General features: G+C 60.2%; 1 protein-coding gene across 2 annotated transcripts in view; it reads left to right on the top strand.

Annotated features, from left to right (window-relative positions):
* Col26a1 (collagen type XXVI alpha 1 chain) overlaps window positions 1-17,569 on the top strand; it is a 143,775-nt gene extending 126,206 nt beyond the window's left edge. For both annotated transcript variants that reach the window (XM_063234249.1, XM_013152526.3), the window contains exons 4-12: window positions 3,839-3,900; window positions 7,100-7,256; window positions 9,539-9,637; window positions 9,803-9,955; window positions 11,435-11,518; window positions 12,865-12,917; window positions 14,053-14,103; window positions 15,385-15,469; window positions 16,107-17,569. In XM_063234249.1, the coding sequence (XP_063090319.1) occupies window positions 3,839-3,900; window positions 7,100-7,256; window positions 9,539-9,637; window positions 9,803-9,955; window positions 11,435-11,518; window positions 12,865-12,917; window positions 14,053-14,103; window positions 15,385-15,469; window positions 16,107-16,267 (905 nt within the window). In that variant the 3' untranslated portion in view covers window positions 16,268-17,569. The remainder of the gene's footprint in view (window positions 1-3,838; window positions 3,901-7,099; window positions 7,257-9,538; window positions 9,638-9,802; window positions 9,956-11,434; window positions 11,519-12,864; window positions 12,918-14,052; window positions 14,104-15,384; window positions 15,470-16,106) is intronic.
* The last annotated feature ends 1,240 nt before the right edge of the window (window positions 17,570-18,809 follow it).

Here is an 18,809-nt window from a genome sequence, read left to right on the forward strand (position 1 = left end):
GACCCCAGCCTCTTGGGTTTCCTTTTCCCATTAGGACTAGAGTATTGACCCGGTCAGGGGTCTCCTCCAGCTGGACTCAGCTGTGACCACTTAAGACTGCTCTCAGAGAAAGCTGGCTGCTGGGAACAGCACCACTGTGCTCCCTAGTCTCCCCTTTGGGGCCCACAGCCCAGGCTACACAGTGGGTCACCCTGCAGTAACCCTATTTCCTGCAACTCCTGCCCTATCCGTGAAGCCCCTCTCAGCCTGGTCTTGGAAGCCACCTTACACAGGAGATGGAGACTGAGTCCTGGGAGCTGAGCTGTCCAGGGCAGTGGCGCTGCCCAGAAGCAAATGACAGTAGCCTGACCTTGCGACTCCCATCCTGCCTTGGAAGGGACAGACTGAGGATAGAGGGCAGCAGCACAGAAGCTGGGGCCCAGAGGCATCGGCGCTGGCCCAGTGTAGACCCCTTTTATTGAGGGGAAATTGAGGGAAGCAAAAGGTAGAAACAGCATGGCAGAGCATAGTGGAGAAAAGCTGCTCACATCATGGTGGCCAGGAAGCGGAGAGGAGGAGGGAGCCGGGGATGAGAACACGGCCTCCGTCCGCCTCAGCGCCCACCTCCAGCCACGCCCCTTCCTGACTGCACTCAGCCTGAACTCATCAATGATGAACCCACTGAGAAGTGTGCTACCCGACATGAGACTTTTTGGGCTGACTTTAGATCTAAACCATAATACCACATCTTAGCAAGGGAAACGGGCTAGGGCTTTATCTGGTCACGGAACAGAGGACAGGATTGGCTCTGCCAGCGCCGTTTCCATGTTTCCACTGCTCCACTGAATAATTAGAGAAAATTAAACAAACAAGCTTTAATTGCCTGTCAGTGACAGACGCCAGGGCAGCCACAAACCCAGCTGGATCCCGAACGCCTGCTGGGCTGGGGGCCTGGGAGTCCAAGCTGGCTGGGGAGGCGGACCCCCCACCCCCATGCTGTCAGAGGCCAAGCCGCTCCTCACCTGCCAAGCAGGGTGCCCAGTGCCAGAGTAGACTGGGCACAGGCCCAGGGCACCTCCAGAAACAGGTCCCACAAGGACCTGAGGCCCCTCCCTCTGGGATAACCCCCTTCTGTTTGTTGCTACAAATCCTGGAACCAGCCCAAAAGGCTTGAGGAATGTGTGCTTTGCCTACCCGGGATGGGGCCAGGCTTCTAACTTACAAGGCCTGGTGTCTGCCATGGCCTTCTCCTGACCCCTCTTGTTGGCCTCCGGGAGTCAGGGAGCTAAGGCTCAACTGCAAAGTTACTGTGTCTCATCTTCCCAGGCAGTCCAGAGGACAGGGTTGTGGGCAGGGAGAGGAGGTTCAAGGACCTCTGCTCCCAGAGACAGCCCCTGAGGGACGGCCCCTGTCCACACTGCGGGACGCCCACTCTGCCAGGACTCACACAGGGCCACAAGCGGCCTCCTGACAGCCTAGAGTCTCCAGGGGGACGGGATGGGTAGGTAGATGGAGGGGTGAATGACGGGCAGTGCACTGGTAGTTTCCCACTGCTGGACCTGATGCCCGCAGTTGAAAAGAGGAGAGGTTTACTTTGGCTCCTGGCTTTGGAGGTCCCGGTCGATGGTAAACTGGCTCCACGGCAGAAGCGCCATGGCTGAGGGCCGTGGCAGAGGACAGCTGCTTAATTCATAGCACCCGGTAGGGGAGGAGGCAGAGACGAAGCTGCCGAGGACCAGATACAGTCCCCATGGTCACATCCCTGTGACACACTCAGAAGTGTGCTTTGCTGATCTCCTAGGCGTGTCTCAAGCCAATCGAGATTAACCAATATTGGTGGGCAAAGGAAGGGGGTGGCTGCGGGACTGGTAGCCGACAGTGGGACCCTTCTGTTCCCAGAGAGGGCGTCTTTATCAGCCCCGGAATCCTGGCTGCTGGAACTTACCAAGGAGCCACCAAAAGCCCAGGGGCCTTATCTGTGTGTCAGGGCCCCATGGGGGCTGGTTTCTCGGGGGCCCAGGTGTTTTCCAGAGGCCTCCCAGGCACCAGTGTCATGGGTTTCTCCTTGTTGGCAGGTCCCTGTCCCCAGAACAGACCCCGCTGCTCTCTGCCGGAGCTCCCCCCAGCTCCTGTGGCTCTGACCTCCCTGACCTCTGGTTCTCCCGTGACTGGCGCTGGGCCCCAGCTCTGTTCCATCTCTTACCTGGACCACCATTGCTTGCATCTTCTGGGTATCATTTGTGTCGCCTCTCTGCTGGGGTCCCTCTGCGGCCTTTCTCTGGGCTCTGTGGACTTTACTTTTTGCTATCTTCACCTCCCATTCCCGAGACACCGGAGAGCAACGTATGTGCTCAGTCCCCCACGGAAAACCAGGCCCCAGTGCCAGGCCACCGTGTCCATTCTTGGAGTGGCTTCAGCGCTGAGTGTTTAGGCTCAGCTTTAATCTGATTTCTGCATCGGGGTTGCTGACAAACTTTTATGGAGGGGGAAAGAGAGTTCTATTGCTAAAAATTTCTGTAAACCACTAACTTGGCACAGCCCTGGTGCAGGGGAAGGAGGTTGGGGGAACTGCCAGCCCATGGGGTGCCCCCAGGAGCCAGGAGGGTGGGAGACAGGCAGGTCCTCCCTCTCACCTCTGGGCACCCTGGAGAGGACACAGCCTGTCCATCTACTCTCGTGGTCCTTCCTAGGTCCTCTCACAGTCACTGCACCTCTCCTGGAGGGACCACTGTGTCTGCGCAAGGACCTTAGCATGTGGTTTGTACTTAGTGGCCTCCAAGGACCCGTGAACAGAGGTCTGGCAAGAACAAGCTGAATCCAGGTCCCACAGGCCACGGGAGCCATCAAGTCACCCACATTCCTCCGGTGTCTACATGTCTGTTTAGCCAGACTGGGAGGTTCCAGGGCGGGGAGGTTGGGCTCTGAGCCAGCTGGGAAGGAGAGGAATGGATGAGAACCTCAACGTCCGGAGCAATAAAAGCTCTTTTCAGCAGCTTTGAAGCATCTGCCTCCTCACACGAGCGCCCCAGGCCTGGAGAGACCGTCATAAATAGTCACAACCCGCGGGGATGAGCCTGGGGGTCACCGTGACTGTGTCCCTGATTGGTGCTTCTCTAAGACACCCAGCTGCCAGGGTCAGCCCTTCAAAGCACAAATCGGATCGCTGCTCTCACCTGCCTGGAGACTCCAACAGCTGCCCATTGACCTCTGGACTCTGCTGAGCCCGCTTCCATGCCCCAGCTGCCTCTGGCGGTCCTAGCGGTCCCTGGGTGAGCTGGCTACAGATGCTGCCCTTTTCAGTGCCCCTCAGGCCTCAGCGCATGCTCTGTGCAGCTCTCAAGCTTCCCCTAGACGATGCCACCTCCCGGACGCCCTCCCTGGCTGCACCCGCCTCTGTGACTTTCCCGCAGCATTCCGTTCTTACCGCCCGGTACAGCCCGTAGGACCTGTGTTTGTCTGCTCTGGTCCTTCCCAGATGTGGTCCTCAGAGTCAGGAATCTCATCTCATTTACCTTCCCCTATTCAGTTTCAGATAGTTTTTGAGTCCCCAGATTGTGCCAGGCACTGAAATTCCCAGGTGGACAGAATAGACACAGACCCCCCCTCAGTGCCTGGCATGGAGTTGACCCTTTGCTGTAGAGACAGCACAGTGTACTCTGGGCGCTCAGAACAGAGATGCCGAGACCCAGCAGGCTGCATGGAGGAGGGGGCCTTGAGGATAAGGCCTCGGAGAATGGATAGGAGTTTTCAGAGCAAACTCACTGAGATTCCCCTCCCTGAGGTCCAGAGGCTGTGACTGTGCCTGGCTGCCCTCAGTCCAGGTTCCCCTCAGGCCTCACTAAGTCCCCTTGTCTTTCAGAATGCATGAACTGCTCCCGGCTCACGGACATGAGCGAGCGGCTGACCACGCTGGAGGCCAAGGTCAGGCAGACTGGGGAGCTGGCTGGGATGGGGGTGCAGGGACACTGGGTACCTGCTGGGAGGCAGCACCAAGCTCACATCTCTCCTATCCCTGTGGCCTGTCCCTACCCACCCAGCTGCTCTTATGGCCATTCGAGCAGCAAGTGTTTGGCAGAGTCACAGGCGCCTGCAGCCGTGTGACCAAGGGTAAGCATAGCGTGCCCACAGCATCTGCACAAAGGTGTCAACCCTGCTCTCCAAGCCCACAGCCTGGTGCAGGCGCCGAGGGAGTAGCTAGCCGGGCCCAGGCTGTGCAGGCCTGGCTGGGGCAGGCCCTGCCCCCTGGGCTGAAGCAGCAGCGGGAGGCTGTGCCTGGAGAGCTGGCCCTGGCGACACCATGTCCACACCCCGAAGAACCCACAGGGTGAGAGACACATACACGCACACTCATATTCACGTCACATCTCGTGTGTACGTGCACACACAGCATTGTGTCCATGCGGGCTTACACATGCACACACACAAACGTGTGTATACAGACCTGCAGACACACATCAGTGCACATACACACGCACACACTCCGATGCACAAGCACAGAACCCTGGGTGACCCTGCTGCCCTGTCTTCCCCCGGAGCTTTGCGAGTGCATGTGGGGTGCGCTGGCCTTTGCCTGGCTGGGCCACCACTGCCGCTGCCCCCTCCAAAGAGCAGCCCAGAGTGCCAGTCCTCAGGGCATTGGGAACCTAGCCAGGAGGGGGATGGCGAGGGCTGAGGAGGGCTGAGGAGGGCTGAGGAGGGCTGAGGAGGGCTGAGGGTCCGTGATGTGGTCGGACAGATAAAGAAGACACATGTGGAGGCAGTGCTGGATTAGGAGGGTTAGGAGGCTGCTTGAGTTTACAGCAATGCACCAGCCCAGGCCACAACAGGAGCTGGAAGGTGAAGCAGAGCCAGGCAGGCCCCACCCAGCAGGGAGCCAGCAGTCAGGCAGCAGCCAAGAGGTCTGGAGACTGAGGTGCATCGTAGCCTTCCTCTCCGGCGCTTGGTGAATTGGCTTTCATCCTCATATTTGGTGCCTCAGGGTTATAAAGTGGATGCTGCAGCACAAGGCATCACATCTGCATACTGTGTTCAGCATTCAAAGGCAGGAAGTAGAGGGTGAGGCAAAGCATCCTAGCAGACGCATTCATTTTCATGGGCCAGTGCTTATCTAATGTGATCACCTCCTAGAGCAAGGGAACTGGGGAATTGGGCACCTGATCTGGGACACCCGCTGACTTTGTGTCCCAGGGTAGATCGGTGGGCAGAGGCACAGGGCACCAGGATGTTTCCTGCCTTTCTCCTCCTCCGCCTCAGCCTTGGGCAGACCCAAAGGGACTTCCCCGTGAGAAGGTCACAGACGTCTCAGAGTTGGGCTGGTCTTGTGCAGGAGGACGGGCGGTGGCCTGGCCACATCCAGGCTGCAGTGATGTCATCAGGCTCAGCTCTCCAAGGCCGCAGTGCGGTTTCCTGTCCAGGTCCCTGTGTCCCTGCAGTGCCCTGGCGGCTCAGCCAGCTGTGGATGGGATCTGAGCATCTGGAGTGTGGCCACCTCAGGGCCGGGCAGCCTGGCCTCTGCCGGGCTCACTCAAATGTGGCCTGGTGGGGGTGGAGAGAGCAAGCCAGGCCTTTGTGCTGGGCACAGTGCTGGTGGCAGGTGCCACGGGGGAGCCGGACCCCTGCATGAAGGGATGTAGGAACCCCAGGGTGCAGGAGGCACCGTCTAGGTTGGCCACCACGTCTCCCAAATCCCCTCCTATGTCCTGACTCCCATCAGGCTCAATGCCCCCTGGCACCAAACCCCATCAAATACGCCCCCTGGAGGTCCCCAGGAACCCCACAACCATCCCAACTGCCTTTGCCACCTGTGCCCCAAACCTGCCCTCTCCCGTGCCTGTCTGATGGGTGATAATCCTGTTGTCCCCAGTAGCCAGGCCTGGAGTAGAGGTCCTCTGCCATCCCTCCCTGGAGCCCTTGTCCTGACTGTCCCCTCACCACACCCTTGTGGCCACCATCCTGAGTCCCTCCCAGGACCCCAGGGCTGTGTTTTCCTGGTGTCTTCTCCCTGCACCACAGTCCCAACCCTGGCCCTGGCTATTAGCACCTGGGGTGGCATCCAGACCCTGCTTCCTGAGGGGCTTTAGGAGTCACAGGCCGGGTGCCCACTGAGCCACTGTCCTGCTTGGTAACTCCTTGACACACAGTGGAGCTGGGGTGGGACCGCCTCATTTGATGACAAGGGACGCGCAGTCAGTTACTGGGTGACCTTGGACAGGTCACGTGCCGTCTCAGCCCTGCCTTCACCTCAGGTGTGATGTGGCCCTGCAGGGTGCCTTCTGTCTCCTGGGCCTCCTGAGGACCAGAGGAAGGGACGCAGAGTGGCCAAGGTGGGCAGGAGAGGAGAGGACAGCGTGGGGAGGCTCAGCCAGTGTCCGCACACCCCGGAAACTGTCCAGCCCCTGCCTGGGCTCTGTGACCACTGCTGTTTGTCCGTGTGAATGCCCAGCACCATCATCAGCAACGGGGCCCCCAGCACTGGGCCTGGCGAGGCCACCGCCTGCATCCCGCCCCGTCAGCGTCCTGGGGGCAGCGGGACTCGGCCGGGGCTGGCTCCAGGCCCAGCCCAGGAGTGGCAGCATCTGTGGTTTCCTGGAGGGTCCTGGGGACGCTGTACCATTCGGGCCTGTCTGGACTTTGCCTCTCTTCTTCCTGCAGGCCTTCCACCCTACTGGCTTTTCTCCTTCCCTCTTTTCCCCCCTCCCTTCCTCTCTTCCTTTCTGTTGTTATTCCCCTGCTCTTTTCTTCTCTCCCTTTCCTTCCTTCCATCCATCCTTCCTCCATCTTCCCACTCAACCACCCACAAATATTTCCTCACCAAGGAAGGAGCTTAGCTTGTGCCCTGAGCCAGGCAGGGAGGGGAGGAATCCATACCCCCTCCCTTAGGGAGCTGCCCATGAAGGGACAGCGGGGCTGTGGCTCTGTCACTGACTCGGTGGTAGGCACGAAGGTGCTCCCAGGGTTGTGGGGGGCTCTCCTGGCAGGGGCAGGGCTCGGGGAGCGAATGGTCCCACAGGAGCTGTGCCGAGCAGCTGCGGAGTGGACAGTGACAGATCTGAGGGGCGCATCCCTGCTTAGGCGTGTCCCTGTTGCAGCTGGGGCCTCACCTCTGCACTTCTCTGGCCAGGTCCTCCTGCTAGAAGCAGCCGAGCAGCCCTCGGGCCCTGACAATGACCTGCCGGTGCCCCAGAGCACACCGCCCCCCTGGAACGAGGACTTCCTGCCTGACGCCATCCCCCTGGCCCACCCGGGACCCCGGAGGAGGAGGCCCACGGGCCCAGCTGGTGAGCAGGCACTCGGAAGGGGCTGATGTGACCTGCTGGGGCCTCTGCAAAGGGGCCCCGCGCCAGGCCTGAGTTCAAACCTTGGGAGGTTCATGTAAAGATCAGGACTTCTCTTTATAAGGGCTGCCCATCAGGGCCAGCTGGAAATGACTAGTTGTCACTATAAGGCGTGATCGTTTTTAAAAAGTGAATTATAACAGTAGACACAACGCCATGAATCCCCCTCCACAACCCGCTCCCAGCTTGGCACAGGTGAGTCCTCCCGTCTGCCCCTTTCTGCAGCAGTTCCGGACGTCCTCTGCCACACAGGTGTCTTTAAGTTGTGTGTCACAGCTGCCTCAGTCGGACTCCATGGACAGTGTTTCCCTCTCCCGGTCGTGGTGACTTTGTGGAAGAGGCAGACGTCACACAGTGCCAGAGCCGGTGACCAGGGTGGATGAGGGCACAGGGGCACGTTTTATGAGGCTGCTCTTCGGTTGGGTGGCGCTCAGCAGCGGCCTTCATGGTGTTTCTCATCACGCCTCGTACAGACACCCACAAAAGACTTCCGGAAGTGCTTCAGAGAGCAGCCAGACAGCGGGATGAGCCTGTGTGCGGCGAGATGGGGGATGTTGAGGGGGCCTCGTGGCACTGTTTTTTAAATCTAAACATTCTCTGTGTATTGGATCACATCTTGTAAGTCACAGTGGCCACTGTAGATCTGGTTCAAGCCCAGCAGTCTGCTACTGTCCCCACAGCTCCTTACTGTGCTGACAGTCCTGTGTCCAGCTCCACACTGTCCCCTGGTGGCTGTCTGGGCCCCCAGCCCACCACACTTGCTCAGCAACGTCTTGCAGCACCCCTGCCTGCGCACCCCAGGACCTTGAGCTTATAGCCCCCCACACCCCCCTACCCAGTTTTTGGGCCACTGTTACTAGCTCTCAAGTACAGCTGGAGGACACCCGACAGCTCACCTTTTCGCCACGTTTCAAAGGCAAGAGTGGAAATGTTCTCTGTAAGCCAGGTGTGATGACACATGCCCCTCATCCCAGAGTTCTGAGAGGCTGAGACAGGAGGATTGCAAATGCAAGCGCAGCCTGCATAACTTAGTGATCTAACAAGACCCTACCTCAAAATTAAAAATAATAAGAAGAGCTGAGGATGTAGCACAGTGTAAAGGCCCTGGCTTCCAAAGCCAAAAAACCATCTGCAAATTATCGCCTGCTCTGGCCTGTGTCCCTGGGCACTGCAGAAGACAGTGGGCTGAGAAGCCAGGTAACTCCTTGTGGTCACCAGCGGGCTGGAGGCAGCCTGCCCTGATGATCCTCAACCCCCCACGGAGGGGACGCCGCTCCTTCCCTCCCTGTTCAGCTCTGAGCACACACACCTGTCCCCCACCTCTGCTGGCCTATCTGTGTGTAGGAATTTGCCACCGGTGCGGTAGGGCTGGAGGGCAGATCTCTGGCTGAGCAGGGCAGCAGCCTTAGGGGCCAGTCCTAGGGTCAGGGATCAGAAGCAGGTATCTGAAGGCTGTGACAGGAGTGGGGCTCAGGTCTGCTACTCTGGCCCCCGGCCCACCCCTCCAGCTGCTGTCCTCAAGATGTTATCCTAGAGAGCCCCTACTTCTTCAGGCCTGAGGAGGTGGGAGGCTGGGAGGGGGCTGGGTCTCCTGGTCAGACCTTTCTTACCAAGCCATATACAGTTCCACTCATAGCCACTAGATGGCGCGCGCACCCAAGCAATGGGCCTCTCCTGGAAGTCCTCTTGGCTGTCGCTGGGCTCCCAGAAGTTGGCTGCCTCCCAAGGGAGCCCTTCCTTCCAGAACCCTGAATCACAGGCAGCCTGCCTCCCTCTTCCCTCTGTTCTCTTTTCTCTCCCCCGACTTTTCCGAAAACCCAGAGGGAGAAGGGGCTATCCCCAGATCAGAGAGCTGACCTCCCATTTCCCTGTCCTCTGTCCCCTGTTGGGCCCGTGTGTCCAAGATGCCATAATGGGGAGCATCTGCCAGGGTGAGAAAATTTGAACTGTATGCTGGCTCTGTGACCTGGAGCAAAGGACCAAACCTTTGAGTCTGTTTCTGCACCTGGAACACAGAAGTGAAAGCAGTTCTTGGGGTCATAGGCAGGAACGGGATGAAGGTGGCCTGGCAACTGTAGTGGCCGACACACCACGTCACAGTGGCTCTGGGGCCATTGGGAGAGGTGGAGGAGCATCTGCGGACAGCGGTCCTACAGGGGCCAGGCACGGAGCACAGGGGCACGTGGGCCCTCAGTGTCCTCAGTCTCGTCTCTCTGTCTCCCCAGGGCCCCCCGGACAGACAGGACCACCAGGACCTGCAGGACCACCAGGCTCCAAAGGGGACCGGGGCCAGATGGGAGAGAAGGGCCCAGTGGGGCCTCCAGGTAAGGACCCCCAGCCTGACGCTGTTCCTGGAGGAAAGAGCACCCCAGGCTTTTTGGGGCTCTCAGCTGCTCCCCTCCTCCCCTCTCAAGCACCCTCTCTGCCCTCCTGTGCTGCCTCGGCCGCCACCCTCTTCATCACGATGTCTCCTCTTCTCCCCGACACAGGGCTCCTGGGCCCACCAGGGCCCCGTGGGCTTCCTGGAGAGACGGGGCGCCCCGGGCCCCCAGGACCCCCTGGCCCAGCAGGCAGTCCAGGCCTCTCACCAAACGACCCCCAAGGTGTCCTCTACTCCCTGCAGCCACCCACGGACAAGGACAGTGAGTGTTGCATGAGGGACGGGGCAGACCGAGCGCCTTCCCGAGGGTCCAACCCTCCAAGGGACCTGGGAAGTGGGATCCCGCCAGAGGGGTCAGCTTGGGAGCCGGGCTTGGCTGTGGTGGACAGGGGCATCCAGGGGCCAGGGCTGCCCCAACTCTGCTCTCAGCCCAGGGTGGCTGTCCCTGCCTCAGGGCCCAACTCCCGCCCCTGGGTCCTGCCCCCAGTCCCCAGGTGGCTCTGCTTCCTAGCCTGGCCCACTTTCTTCTTGGCGAGGCTGCCCTGATACTCTCATCCCTGGCCCCTGTTGTCTCCTACAGGTCCCCTACAGGTGTGTTTTCTGAGCACCTACTATGTATTGGGTGCGGACATGAGCAAAATGGGCAAACTCAGGCCCTCAGGGGCCACCTCATGCCCAAGGGGCCTCAAAACATGGGCAGAAACATCTGCTTCCACTTGGGGATGGGGAGCAGGACATGGGGATGCTGGGTCCAGGGCGGTGAGCCCAGGCCCGGCTGGGCAGAGGGAGCCTGGTTTTCAGCTGAGCACCTGGGCGGCCAGGGAGAGGTCTAAGGGGAGCTACTGATCTACTCCTGCGGGGATGGGGACACCTTGTTGTCACTCAAGGTCCACCTTTGCTTGGGCTTCTGTCCCCCTAGGCAGCACAGCCCTCTCCCAGCCTCAGTTTCTCTTTTTGTAGAGGAGAGATGGCCATGCTCCAAAGCTTGCAGGAGGAGGAGGGCTCGTTCCCAGCAGAACAGGGTCCCAAATACCATCTGTGGGTGCAGAGGCTGGCAGATGGCAGGGCTGGGAGAGGTCAGGCTAGGCTTCTTCCCAGGCAGTGGGCACAGGGAACTTGGCAGGGACCAATAGACAGGGCTTGTGGGCCTGCAGTGTCCTCAAGAGTCGGTAGCCTCCACCCTGAGCCTGAGATGCCAGTCAAGGGCCCTGTCTGCTCTGGCCTGGGCATGAAGCCCTACACCTGGCACTGCCCCATACCACCCAATGCCCAGAGGGCTGAGATGTGAGCATCTTGGAGCAGGGCATCCCCGGGGCTGGCATCTAGTCTGACATTCACCTGCCAAGTGACGTGTGCCACCAGTCCTGGCATCGTGCATGCAGGGTGGGCCCGGGCTACCTGCCCATCCCAGAATTTCTGGGCTTGGAAGAGGACCTCACATAGGACCATAGAAGTCACTTGTGAGCTCTGTGCCACCCCAAGTGTGATCGTGGGGGTGGGGGCTGCAGGGGTGCTGTGGCTCAGGGGGCGGGGGGAGCTTCCCGAGGAGGGTGCATTGGGCTGGGCCCCCAGGGAGCCTCGAAGAGACTGCCAGCCCGAGGGAGGGAGTGCCAGCCTGGCTTCCCTGCCGGGGCCTCTGTGTGCCCCTCTGAGCTGTGGGGACCATTGTGCCCCAGGCCTTGGACTGCCAGGCTGACCCTTGGCCCGGGCTCCAGCTCTGCTCGGCCTCCTCTTCCTGCAGATGGGGACTCTCAGCTGGGACCTGCTGTCGTGGACACAGTGCTGGCGGGGGTCCCTGGGCCGCGGGGTCCTCCTGGCCCCCCGGGTAAGTAGCTGACAGATCTTCTCCTGAGCTTGGCCTGAGCTGGCAGCCAGGGTCATCCCAGTCTGTGTGGCCTGGGTGGGATCCGTCTCCCCAGAGGGCAGCTCCCTGTGGAGCAGGGTGGCAGGGAGGCAGGGAGGTGGGATCCGCCTCCCCAGGGAGGCAGCCTGGGCCTGCAAAAGGACTCACACTGAGAAGCAGAAAAGGGAGCCCTGAGGGAGGGAGACCTGGGGCTCAGCGTGGGGGCCCTGATCTGACCCCATCTGCCCACAAATGCTCTCTGGGAGGGGAGTGGAGGCAGGGACTGGTGCCCAGCTACATGTATGTTATGGCCCAACAGAACCTCCAGTGCCTGACAGATCATCTGGCCATTCACTCCATCTTAAGTGCAATCAACAAACATTCACTTCACACTTACTATGTGCTGGGCGGGGCTCCAGGTCCCAGGACACTGATAAATACATGCCGTCACTGTCGCTAGACACTCACGCTCTAACGAGGGCAGGCAATAAGCCACTTCCGTGGGTTTTGAGAAAGCTAAGTGAGTGGCACAGCAGTGGGGCGGGGTCTGCAGGGTCAGAGGCCTCCCCCAAAAGTGCACAGTGCTGAGGGGGACAAGGTAGTGAGCCGGGGCGATGGGGACCCCTGAGGACCTAGCACATCCCTGCGATCTCGGGCCAGAGGGAAGTGTTGGTTCTGGAATGAGACTGAGTCTGGCCTGCACCCCTGCCCGGTGTCCTCTCCTGGCCCAGAGCAGCCATGTTGGTACAGCCCAGCAGGCCTGTGCAGGTCGTGGGACAGGCCCTTTGTGTCCCTAGCATGCCTGAGGTCTCTCTGGACCCATCTCCCTTGGGGGGGGCACATGAGACACAATCTGACCCCGGGTGCCCCTGATGGTAGGGGAGATGATTGTGTGCCCACGTGGGTCAGAGATGTGTCTAGAAGAGGAGGCAGCACGGGGGGCTTCCTGGGGGAGGCAGCCCTCTACCAAGACTGGTAGGTGATGGAAGCTTCATGGGGGGGCAGTGCAGGCAGACCTGAAGCAGAACTTTCCAGCAGGGTGTCTGGGGTGGGGGTGGAGAAGGTGAGGCCCTCGGTAGCCCTGAGAGAGGCCTGGCTGAGGCACTGCGTGTGGGGTTCTGAGATGCCTGGGGGACACCAGCACCGGCTCCCTGAAGCACGTGTAGCTTCCGGTCCCCAGTGGCCCCTCAACAAACCTCCACTCCCTGCCTGCCGGGACAGCCCCAGGGCACAGGTGCTGGAGTGGGGAGGCTGGGAGTATCCCTCTGACGCTGATGGGGACAGTGGACTCTCCTAGCCCAGGTGACCATTGGTGACTCTGCCCGTAGGTCCCCCAGGACCGCACGGCCCCCCGGGACCTCCAGGAGCCCCAGGATCCCAGGTGAGGATTTGGCCACTTCTGGTGTGGGGCAGGGGATGAGCCTAGAGACCGCTGTGTCCTAGGGGAGGGAAAGGCAGGCCACTACCAGCATAGGACACCGGCCAGGCACCTAGGGAAGGGAATGCAGGAGTCTTGTTCTGTGAGCAGCTGTGACCTTTTGCCTCTTCTGGAGAATCGCCCATGGGCAGCATCCTGAGTGGCTCCAAACCCAGCCATCAGTTCAGATCGAGGCAGAGCAAGTGCAAAGGCCCTGAGACAGGAAGCAGAGGAAGAGGACTAGGCCAAGCCAAGAGAACCCTTCCAGGTCATGCCCAGGGACTACTTCCTACATCTGAGACCCTTCTCTAGACAGCTCCTGTGCCCGTAAGTGTGGCACCCTTGTGGCCCTGTCACTGTTGAGCACTGCTGCCTGGGGACACAGGCTCTGGCATATGGTCTTTGGCCATATCTCAGATCCAAACCTAGGAGACATCTTGGAAAGTGGACCTGGCATCACCACAGTCGCTGCTGGCATTGCTCCCTGAGCCCGAGGCCAACCATGCCTTTATGTGTGTGACAGAGGGCCTGGCCTTGCCCTGCCATGCAGGTGACAGGACCGGAAGTTGTGGCTGGGCCCAGTGCAGAGGCCCCCAGGGCCCGGGCACTGGTTGGGTCTGACCTTCCCGTGTCCTCCACACTGTTCTCTTCCTCTCTCTTTCTGACGCTGGGGGTTGAACCCAGGGCCTTCACTGAGCTGCACCCCCAGCCCTTTTTCTTACTTTTTGAGACAGGGTCTCACTAAGTTGCTGAGTTTCCCAGGTTGGGCTCAAACGTGTGATCCTCCTGCCTCAGCCTCCCTCTGTACTGGGATTACAGGTGTGCACCACCACACCTGGCTACGAGTTCCAGTCTAGAGCCAGGGAGCAGAGTACCGAGAGGCAGCAACTTGCCTGATTGCTGAACAGCTGAGTCTGGAGCTCACCAGGCCCGAGCGCAGCCTCCACTGCCCCCGAGGCCTCTGCCTGTGCCAGGCCCGCTCTCCTTACCTCGGAGCAGAGTCCCCAGGGCCCAGCACCTGTCCCCGAGGTCCTCCTGCAAGGGTGGTGAGATGCCCACCTCACCTCACAGGGTGCTGACTGCACGGCTTGCTTCCTAGAGTGAGCCTGGCATGACCTCAGAAGAAGGGGACAAAGCCGCCACCACAGAGGTAACTAATTATACCTGTCATTCACCCGCTGAGTGCTGGGGCCAGGGAGTACCATGGGCCTGCACTGGCCCCTCAGCCAGCCCAGGGCGGGGCTGGGCCACCAGGCATACGAGGTCGTAGCCTCTCATGATGACACCCAGTGGGTGCAGTGGTGACGCCAGGGCAGTGTCATGCTGGGGTGCCCAGCCCTGGGACGGAGCCAGGAGGGGAAAATCACTGTCCTGAGGAGAAGACGGTCACAGGCAAGGGGGCTTTGGACTGGGACCCGGGGGAGCAAGTGGGACCAGGACTCCTGTGCTGGCAAGTGGTGTCGGGCAGGAAAGGTGGGATATGCTGAATCACAGGGCACCTGCCAGGGGACATCCCCTACCCCATTTTATGAGAATAACTTGGGGTTCAGAGACAGGAGGCTGATTGGGGTTCCTGACACAGGGGTCTGGAGCTCCCTGTCCTCCACCTGATCTCCTTCCCTGGCTGGGGACTTGGACAATCTGTCCCCAGTACCGCACATCGTGTCCTGTCCCCTTTGGCTTCCGGAGGGAAACCTGGCCTGGCTTTCTTCAGTTCAGTTTGCAGCGGCATTGGCCTGAGTGTAACGACAGCCCTGTCCTGTTAAACGGCGCCCATCTTGCCGCCAGCACCCTGGGCTGGGCTGGTCATGGACAGCGGCCTTGTCTCTTCACCCCCACTTTCCTTTGCAAAGTGGCCTTGACAGCTGTCTTCCTGATACGAGGGCGCCCGTCTCAGCTAGTCATGTGTCCCTGCACATGAGGTCCTCTGCCTGGGTGGACGGGGGTTCTGAGGTGAAGCCTCCTCTTCCAGCACCTCAGGAAGCCGCGGCCGTGCACCTTGCTCTTGGCTGCTGGGCCACGAGGTGCAGCTGGTGCTCCCACATGGGTGGTGTTCAGGCGGCCAGCAGGGCCCTGTGCTGGGTGTCCTGGCCCTTCAGGGTATTTTCTGGAAGTGACACACACAGGGAAGCCACCAGGTAGCCATGGTAAGATGGAAAACCCTCGCTGCGGGCTGACAGGTCTGGATTTGAAGCCTGGGTCGCCCGTGTCCTGGCTGTGTGGCCACCGGAATGGCAACTGCTCCCTCTGTGCATTAGGGTTGTCATCTTCGAACAGCATTGGAAGCCAGCCCAGCGCACAGATGCTCAGTCTGTGACTGTGACAGCTGTTCATGATAGTGGTGACAGGTGGGAAGGAGGTTGGCAGGCTGTGAGCCATGTCCACCGTGTCCCGGTGGCCCTGCCCCTGACCCCGGCCTTCCTCCCACCAGGGCGAGGGGGTGCAGCAGCTGCGAGAGGCGCTGAAGATCCTGGCGGAGAGAGTCCTCATCCTGGAGCACATGATCGGCATCCATGGTGAGCAGCAGCTGGGCCGCCACCCTCGCCTCCCACGCCCTGTGACTGTGCGGTGACTGCCTCAGGCCCCTGCACTCCCAGGCACTTGGCTGTCAGGGGACTTTGCCAGACCCATGTGACTGCCTCTCCACTGCTCAAGGGATGTCCACTGTGGGGGACATCGGTGTGTCCACCCTGCTCCTCCAGCATCATGAGCCCAGTGACATCACAGCGAACATGGGAGCCCCTTCCCTCCCGGCATCTGTGACCAGCCATTTCCCCCTCTGAACACTGGTGCCCCTACATAATGGGTGGGGGCCGGCATCTCTTTCTGGTGCTCCGGGATCCTCTTCTGCTGAGTGCTGGTGTCTCTGTTTGTTACTGAGTGAATGAGTGGGACCATGATGGATGAATGAATGGTAAGTGAATGAGTGCATCTGACTAAATGCATGAATGAATGCATGGATGAATGGAGGGAGATGAATGAACCAGTGGGTGGAGGCATGAATGGGTGGGTGAGTGAATGGCGGGATAGCTGAATGAGGAGCCCAGACCAGTTGCTGTCTTGCCTTGCCCCTTTGCCCTCATACCTGGGTGCTGGGAGCCGGGGTGCCCCAAGTGCCAAGACTGTTTCGAGCCTCTCCTTCCCTCCTTCCAGATCCCCAGGCCTCCCCTGAGGGGGGCTCTGGCCAGGACGCTGCCCTGAGAGCCAACCTCAAAATGAAGCGGGGTGGCCCCCAACCTGATGGTGCCCTGGCTGCCCTCCTGGGGCCCGAACCTGCGCAGAAGAGCACTGGCCAGGCCAGCGGCAGGAAGTGAGGTCCAGATCTCCAGGGCAAGCCCAGCTCTGGCGAAAGACTTGCCTGGGCAGTGCTGCCACTGGACCTGGAGGAAGCCCATGAGGGACACAGCCTGGACAATTGTGAAGGACACTGGCTTGGGGGCCTTGGGGGTAGATGGCGCCTCCAGGATGGGGTTCCAAGGGGACTGGCACCCTTGGCAGAGCCTGCCCCTTGCCCTGTCCACCCTACCCCAGTCCCTGCTGGAGACAGGGTCTGGGTGGGCTGGGTGTCAGCTGAGAATAACCATAGTCTTCGTCATTTACAGTCCCCATGGTGTCTGGGCTCGTCCAGGGAGCTTTCGTCATGTAACCTGTAGGAGGTAGGCTTGTTATCCCCACTTGATGTGGGGTCTTGGGCTCAGAGGGCATAAATAACCTATGAAGGCCCCAGGATCAGGGGTGCCCTAACAGGATTTGAACCCTGGCTTCTTGGGTCCTGAAGCCCTGTCCCTTGGACCAGTTTCTTCCTTTTCATGAGGAAGCAGACAAGAGGGTGCAGGTGGGGCCACAGGAGGAGGAGTTGACCTGACATGGAGCCCACAAGGCCCCCAGTCTCCCTTTGTGCCCTTCCCGGGGCTGCAGAGGGGGCTGGCTTGAAGCTGCTCTCTGAGACCAGGGAGACCTAAATATACCAGGCTGTCATGTGGACTTGGGGACTGTGAGATGGCGATGGGAAGGCCTCTGACCAAACTGGCAATGCCCATCTCTCCTGCCCAGTCTCTGCACCCATCCACAGCCTTACCAGCCCTTCCACCCACCATGGCAGGAGGACACGTTTATCAGGGCTGGTCATTGGTGCTACAAAGCCCCCACTCCTCCCAGTCCCTCTGATCTCTGGAGTCTGTCACACCTGGGGGACATGGCACACTGGAGAGAGCTACCCAGATATCAGGTCTGCTGGGGGTTCTGGCAGGATCCAGGGCAGAGGCCAGCGAGGTCCAAGTGGCCCAGAGCAGCTCAGACCACAGCCCATGAGGCCTCTCAGTCCCCAGTTCTCTGTGACCTGCCTGTCCCGATGTTCCTCTCATGCTGGGCCAGGACCCAGGACTCAACCACAGCAGAAACTCAGAGACTAGAAGGTGCTGGCACCACTCGGTGGCCGTCACCCTGCATGGCAGGAGTGGTCACCCTGGCGCCCTTGGCGCTCGCATGAGGCTGCAGCTAGGTCCTGCTGGGCCCAGATGCCTCTCCTAAGGCAGGTCTGCTCAACCTCATGGAGGGGCGCTCAAGGCCTGTGACATTTTTCTTGTATCTGACAATAAAGGTGCTGTCCCTCCCCACTGTGTCTCTTCATGGGAGACCGGGCTGCATCCTGCTGATACAGTGCCCAGATGCCCTGGGCAGCTCTTGGGAGGCTGGAGTGCCACATAGCCTCGGAGGCAGGTGGCCCAGTGTGGAGGCTGGGAGGCTGAGGGGCCCCACGGAAGCTGTGCCTGCCCCCCAGCAGTGCTGTATCTGAGGAGGAGAGCTGTATCTGCTGTATCCCCCAGAAGGAGAGCTCAATTGGGGTACTCCTGAACTCTGGGCAGGGAGACCCCTACTCTACTACAAGTTCTTCTCCCTGGGACCCAAGAGAAGCCCAGGGGACAGGGCTGAGCCCAGGGTGGCTGCTAAGCAGAATGCCTGCCATGTGTCCCAGGCCTTCAAACTCATGCCCAGCCCCCCCACCCCAGCTCAAAAGTTAGTAGAGAAGAAGGACCTTGGACTGACCACACAGCTGATGGTGTGAGGAGAGCGGTTCTGGGCCACTCCAGGAACCCAGGACCAGGGACTGCCTAGGGCTTCTTCCTGACTTTGTTTACTTATGAACGTTGGAATCCAGCCCTGCCCACACCCCTGCTGGCCAGGGCCTCCTCCAGGCATGTGGGCCTGGCCCGGCTGGGGCTGGCACAGCTCCCTCAGCCACCCAGAGCTCCAGGGTGGGGCAGGTGCCTGAAGCCAGACCTCGGCGAGGACGGCTGGGCAGGGGATGTGATGTGTTCTGTGGGAGGACAGTCCTCGGCTCATTCCTTCCAGAGCAGGTGCTAACAACAGCACACATCCTTCCTCTCTTCTTGTGTGTCATGTGTCAGCGCTAACACCTTATTAGGCCCCGGCCCTGGGGAGCCTCAGTGAATGAAGCCAAATGGATGAATGAGAATCTCAGCTCATACAGAGCTGCCAAGCATGGAAAAGGCCGGGACTCGGGGAGCATGGACTGGGTCTCCTGGCAGTCACCTTTCAGCGCAGAACTCCGAGAGGTGACAATCTTGAAGTCGAAGCTGCCTTCCAAGCCCTTCTGAAGGGGTGTGTGCCACAGAAGGGGTACCTCACATACAGCTAGTGAGCACAGTGGTTGCTTGTAAACACTTAGGCAGGTGGGTGCTGCTGTCTGTGCCCGGACATGGGACTGTGCAGTGGCACCAGACAGCCTTACACGGGGGACAGCAGGTCCAGGTGGTCCCAGACTCCAGCCCAGAACCACAAGGAGCTGAAGGGGCAGGAGAGCAGGAGCTCCCACAAGCAGGGTGGACAAGCTGT

This window comes from Cavia porcellus, unplaced genomic scaffold (genome assembly GCF_034190915.1).
Source record: "Cavia porcellus strain 051 isolate PalLab524CR breed Dunkin Hartley unplaced genomic scaffold, mCavPor4.1 scaffold_23, whole genome shotgun sequence".
In the NCBI taxonomy this organism is placed as follows: domain Eukaryota; kingdom Metazoa; phylum Chordata; class Mammalia; order Rodentia; family Caviidae; genus Cavia; species Cavia porcellus.